Source organism: Tupaia chinensis, unplaced genomic scaffold, assembly GCF_000334495.1.
Source record: "Tupaia chinensis unplaced genomic scaffold, TupChi_1.0 Scaffold000129_1, whole genome shotgun sequence".
NCBI lineage: Eukaryota > Metazoa > Chordata > Mammalia > Scandentia > Tupaiidae > Tupaia > Tupaia belangeri.
The window spans coordinates 140,220-146,465 of record NW_006159598.1 but is presented as its reverse complement, the minus strand read 5'-3'; the positions used below and the strand labels follow the sequence as shown (position 1 = coordinate 146,465).

The window sequence follows — 6,246 nt, the reverse complement described above, 5'->3', positions numbered from 1 at the left end:
CCCCCCTCTCCCCCCACCCTCTCTCTGCCATCCTTGCTCTCCCCCCTCCTCATCTTCCCCCTCCTTGCTCTCTCCCCCTCCTCGCTCTCTCCCCCTCCTCTCTCCCCCCCTCCCTCTTCGCCCTCCCCTCTCCTTGCTCTCTCCCTCTTCTCTCCCTCTCCTCTCTCCCCCTCCTCGCTCTCTCCCTCTTCTCCCCTCTCTCCCCCCCTCCTCCTCCTCTCTCTCTCCTCCTCCCCCTTGCTCTCTCTCCCTCCTCACTCTCTCCCCTCTCCGCTCTCCCTCCAGCCCTTCTCTGTCCCTCTTCCCCATCTTGCTTTTACTGTCCTCCTCTCCCCTGAGGGTCCTGGTGGGGTGTCTCCTGCTCTTTGCGCACTGCCCCCCTTTCCCTCTCTGTCTCGGCCTCGCTCACTGGCCAGGGCGCACTCTGTTTTTTGGGCCCTCTCTCCCTTTCCCCCAAGTCTCCCCGCCCCACTCTCTCCTCCTGTCTCTCCCCCTCCCTGCTCTCCCTCCCTCCCTCCCCCTTAGTCTCTGGGTCTCCACTTGTTTCTTTGTTTTTAAAACATATTCATTGTATTATTTTATTTTTTTTATTAGAGATTTTTGCTATGGAGTGTGTGCGTTTGCCAGAGACAGAGGAGAAAGCAAAAATCAGCCCTTCTCCTCCCCGCTCCTCTCGGGATTCCGGTCTCACGCACGCACACATGCACACGCACGCGCACGCGCACACGCACGCACACGCACGCGCGCGCACACACACACACACACACACACACACACACACACACACGCACAGCCAGGGTGAGTTCCAGGCCACCGGGTCTAGGACTCAAACCGCAGTCGGCCACCACGTGGGAGTCCAGCCGTGTACCGCCATGCCATCTGCTCGTCTCTATTTTGCTATTTTAAAGTGTGTCCCCGGGCACATGCGCTGCCCAGGAGAAGCAGGAAGTGAGAAAGCGCCAGGTCTGGGCTGGACCAGGACTGGGCCACAGCGGCCACATGGGAATCCGCGCCTTGACGCCACCCCACCGCCACCTCCGGCCACCCCGTCCTGTGTTCCCTGCACCCTCTTCTTTCTTCCGGTCTCCATCTCTCCTCTCCTCTCTCCCCGCCACTCTCCCTTTCTCTATTTGAACCTGTCTCCTCTCTCCACCGCCCCCTCCCTTCCGAGGCCTTCCTCTGAACCGCCCCTCCCCGACGCAGAGCCGCCTTCCCGGCACCCCTGCACCTCGCCCTGCAGGCCCTCCAGGCTCTGGGCAGGAGGCAGGTGCCCAGGGAGGCCCGCACAGGCTCTGGGCAGGAGGCTGGCCAGACCTGGCTGGGTCGGGGAGCCAGGGGCCAGGCGTGGGAGGACCCTGGTGACCCCCGCTTTCTCTCTCTGTCTGACCTGGACCCTGGACACTGCCTGGAGGAGGAAAGAGGAAAGCGGCACAGGCTGGGACAGGCAGCCGTAAGTGCAGGCCAGGGCCGGGTGGGCCCGGAGGGTCGGAACCCGCTCCTGGAGCCCAGGGAGCCCCGGGCAGGAGGAGGACCCTGTTCCACCCCTCCACCGCCTCCTGCCCTCAGGCAGCCCGGGACGCGCCACACGGAAGGCCCTCTCCCGACTTCCATTTGCAGAAGGGAAACCCGGCGCCAGTGTTTCCGCGGACCCACCACCGCAGGACGGGGCTTCCCACCCACCTTGGCCAGGACGACAGTGCCCCCTGCCGGGCACGTCTCCCTAACCAGGCCACAGGATCCCCCAGGCACATCCCGAGACCGTGAAACCCTCATCGCCACCTGCTGGCCGAGGGAGCAACTGCAACCCAGCTGGATCAGACTGCGGGCGGGAGAACAGGGACCCAGTGTCTACGGAAGAGGGGGGCACAGCGAGCTTGCAACTCTCCATAAAAATGAACGTCCTTACTCCCAATCAATAAAGATCTTATCCAGCACACTTCTCGGCATGTCAGTTTAGAGTCTGAACACACATGATCCCAAGCCAAGGGTGGATTTTCACCCGCATTCCCAAGGAAATGCAACCAGGATGGGGACCAGCAGGTGGCATGATGGTTAAAGCACTGGACACTCCCACATGGCTGATCAAGGTTCAAGTCCTAGACCTGGTGGCTTGCTTTCTTGCACTCTCTCTCTCTGGTCAAATTAAAATAAATGAATGAGGAACCAGCAGTTAGCGTAATGGCTATGCTGCTGGACTGGTTCGCGTCCCGGACCCGGTGGCTTAAAACTCACGCCGGGCACCTGTGCGTGCGTGCCCAAGATCCTGAAAGGAGAATGAAGGAGAAGGGATTGTGGTGTGACCATCCCCCCTGGGGGGTGATTTCCCACTTTCTGTCTCTATGTCTCTCTCTGTCTGTCTGGCGAGCGCACACGCCCTATAGCGAAAACCTCTCCAAAATAAATAAATTAATTAATTAAATAATTCTTTAAAAAAAATAATAAGGGGACCAGCAGGTGGCGTGACACGCCCACATGCCTGACCACCATTCGAGTCCCAGACGTGGTGGCTTGCTTTCTTGCTTTCTCTCTGTCTCTCTCTGGTCAAACTGAAATGAATCAATGTAAAAATAAAATTATTTTACATGTCACTGGACTCCCATGTAGTCGACAGCAGTTCAAGTCCCAGACCTATCAGCTTAAACTCACTCCAGGTGCGTGTGCGTGCCCAAGATCCCAAAAGGAGAATGGCGGAGAAGGGATTGAGGCGTGGCCATTGCTCCTGAGGGGTGATTTCTCATTTTCCGTCTCTCTGCTTTTCTCTGTCTTTCTGGTGAGCACATGTGCCCTATAGCAAAAACGAAGAGAGAGAGGGAGAGAGGGGGACAGAGAGAAGGAAAGAGAGGCACCCCCCAGCGGGGCAAGGTCATGCTGCAATCCTTTCTGTCTTCAACCGATTGGGATCATGGGCATGCACGCACACCCAGTACACACCTCAAACTGACAGGACCAGACCAGCCATTTGGAATCTAGCTCCCTTGACCACTGGGCTACAGGCCCAGCCAGAATCACGATTTCTAAAAAGAATTATGTATTTAATTTTATTTATTCATTTATTTATTTTAATTCGTTAGTGATAGATACAGAGAGGGAGAAAGAAAAAGTGAGAAAGCAAGCCACCAGGTCTAGGACTCAAACCACGGTTGGCCACGTGGGAACGTCCAGCACCTTAACCGCCATGCCACCTGCTGGCCCACAATTTTTTTTTTTTTTAACAGAGATTTTTGCTATAGGGTCCATGGGCTCACCAGAGAGACAGAAAGTGAGAAATCACCCCCAGGTGGAATGGCCATGCCACAATCTCTTCTCCTCCATTCTCCTTTCAGCATTTTGGGAGTGCACATGCGCATGCCCAGTGGGAATTTTTTTTTTTTTGAGAGGTTTTCACTATAGGGTGCGTGCGCTCACCAGACAGACAGAGACATAGAGACAGAAAGCGAGAAATCACCCCCCAGAGGGGATGGTCACGCCGCAATCCCTTCTCCTCCATTCTCTCGGGATCTTGGGCACGCACGCACATGCGCCCGGCGTGAGTTTCGAGCCACCGGGTCCGGGACGCGAACCACAGTCAACTACATGCACAGTAGCCATTACGCGAACCGCTGGTTCCCGCCCAGCAGTAATTTTAAGCCACCAGGTCTGGGACTCAAACCATATTCAACTACATGGGAGTTCAGCAATGTAACCACTATGCCATCTGCTGGTCCCAGAATTACAAAATCCTAAAGTGAGTTTTTTTGTTTTTTTTTTTAAAGGCTTTTGCCATAGAATGTGTGCACTCACAGCAGACAGACAAAGGAAAGTGCGCAGTTGTTCTCCAGAGCGGGTGGCCACACCACAATCCCTTCTCCTCCGTTCGCTTCCCAGGAGTTTGGGCATGCACACACAAGCCCAGTGCGGTTTTTCAAGCCACCAGATTTGGGACTCAACCGCAGCCAGCCGTGTAGGAGTCCAGTGCCTTGACACCATGCCACCTGCTGGCCCTCAAGTAAGTTTGACATTTTGAGAGGCCGTTTGCCAGCAGGAACACCCGAGGACCAGCGGGTAGCCTAGATCCCACACAGCAGACTGCAGTTCGAGTCCTGGACCCAGCCTGAAAATCACATGGGGCACATATGTGTGTGTGCGTGTGTGCACCCAAGATCCTGGGAGGCGATTTGGAGAAGGGATTGTAGCACTTCCCCCTCCAGCAAGCACGCATGCTCTGTAACTAGGAGAAAGGACCCCTAGGCTGGGGAGGCCGCTTCCTCCACGTCGGGGCAGATGCGAGAGGCTGACAGTCCCGCTCCACCAGGTGCTCTCGCGGCTCAGACCAGAAGCTGCGCACCTGGGTGAAGGTCCAGGAGGGAGGGCAGGGCAGGGCGGGGCAGGGCGGACGCTGGGAGGGCGCCAGCGGAAAGAGCGGCAGAAGGGTGAGCTGTGGGCGAGGTTGAGGGCGAGGACTGTGTCTGGGCGGGCTCTCGGTCCTGTGTGCTAGGGTGTGGGGTGACGCTGGTGTCAGAGACCCCACCATGGGGTCAGACGAGGGTGGCTGTAGAAGCTGGGAAGATGCTGTTAAAGGGCAGAGGTGAGCCAGGCCGAGGGTAGAGGGGGAGGAAGTGGGGCGTGGACGGTGGCATGTGGGGACAGGACGGGGGAGCCCCAGAGCGCTGACCCTGGCGGGTGGGAAGCACTGGCCCCGGGTGTGGGAGGCAGGCGTCTGAGGTGGGGTAGCGATCAGGAGGGGCCGAGGGGTTCCTTGGGAGCCCCCAGTGTGAGGGCAGGGGCTGAGACCTGAGCCACTTCATCAGTGGCTCACACCCCCCTCGTCCCCCCTGCGGACGACCCACACATGCCCGGTTGCTTTTTTTTTTTTAATCTTTATTTATTTTTTGGGGGGGAGAGGTTTTGCTATAGGGCGCGTGCGCTGGCCAGACAGACAGAGACAGACAGAGAGAGAGAAAGCGAGAAATCACCCCTCAGGGGGGATGGCCACGCCGCAATCCCTTCTCCTCCATTCTTTCGGGATCTTGGGCGCGCACACACGTGCCAGGTGAGTTTAAGCCACCGAGTCCCGGACTCTTAACCACGGCCAGCTACATGGGAGTCCAGCGACACAGCCATTATGCTAACTGCTGGTCCCTGCCCTATTGCTTCTTCACGAAGAGACCGACTCGAGGTCGATGACCAGGTGACAGAGAACCCAGTTGTATCTCTGGCACCCACATCAAGCCCCTGCATGCCCTGTCAGCCAAATGAAACGGCCGATCCGCTCTCCACGGCCAGGCAAGAGCAGCTCATGAGGACGGAGCCCCGGGAGGACGGAGCCCCGGCGGCTGCGGCTACACTGCAGACCCTGCAGGCTTCAGTCTTGTGGGGCTGGCCCTGTGGCCCAGCAGCCCAGGGAGCCAGAGTGAACGCGGCCAAGTGGCTGGAAGCTGAGAGCCGGCAGTCTGAAAACCACCACAGGCCTGTGCAGGAAGAATTGGAGACGGGGCTGTGGGGTGACCTCGCCCCACTGGGGGTGCGCTCTCCCTATCACTCCTTCCCTTGTAAGCACAGGCACCCTCTGGCGATTTAAAACGATAAAAACAAAAAGCTGGGGCCGCTGGATTCCCACACGGCCAACTGTAGTTCAAGTCCCAGACCTGGCAGCTTGCTTTCTCACTTTCCCTCTCTGGTCAAATTAAAAAATAATAAAAATACATTTAATTAAAAATTCTTTAAACAATTTTTTTAAACAATTTTATTATTATTCTTTAATTTGACCAGAGAGAAAGAGAGAGAGAGAGAAGAGAAAGCAAGCCACCAGGTCCAGGACTCGAACCACAGTTGGCCATGTGGGAGTCCAGCACCTTTAACCACCACACCACCTGCCAGACCCCCAAATTAATTTTTTTTAGAATTATTAACTTTATTTATTCATTCATATTTTTTCTTTTTTGGTGAAGTTTTTGTTAAAGGGTGTGTGCACTCGCCACAAAGACAGAGAGAGACAGAAAGTGAGAAATCACCCCCCAGGGGGGATGGCCACGCCACAATCTCTTCTCCTCCATTCTCTTGGGATCTTGGGCACGCACGCACACACACCTAGCGTGAGTTTAAGCCACCAGATCCAGGGCTTGAACCACGGTAGACTACATGGGAGTCCAGAGGCATAGCCATTACGCCATCTGCTGGTCGGATTCTTTTTTTTTTTTTTTTCACTATAGGGCACGTGCGCTCGCCAGACAGAGAGAGACATAGAGACAGAAAGCGAGAAATCACCCC

At 56.2% G+C, this 6,246-nt stretch overlaps 1 protein-coding gene across 1 annotated transcript; it reads left to right on the top strand.

Annotated features, from left to right (window-relative positions):
- Positions 1 to 860: 860 nt before the first annotated feature.
- LOC106734502 (mucin-5B-like) lies at positions 861 to 2,029 on the top strand. Its single transcript, XM_014586339.2, has 2 exons — positions 861 to 1,450; positions 1,567 to 2,029. Exons 1-2 carry the CDS (start codon positions 873 to 875, stop codon positions 1,955 to 1,957), a joined length of 969 nt encoding a protein of 322 aa, XP_014441825.2. The 5' UTR covers positions 861 to 872; the 3' UTR covers positions 1,958 to 2,029.
- Positions 2,030 to 6,246: the final 4,217 nt, after the last annotated feature.

Excerpts from the sequence above, each read along its gene's own strand:
- LOC106734502 (XM_014586339.2), top strand. The coding sequence starts at position 873 with ATGCCATCTGCTCGTCTCTATTTTGCTATTTTAAAGTGTGTCCCCGGG. Across the intron at positions 1,451-1,566 it reads ACAGGCTGGGACAGGCAGCC|GCAGCCCGGGACGCGCCACA; the intron begins GTAAGTGCAGGC and ends TCCTGCCCTCAG.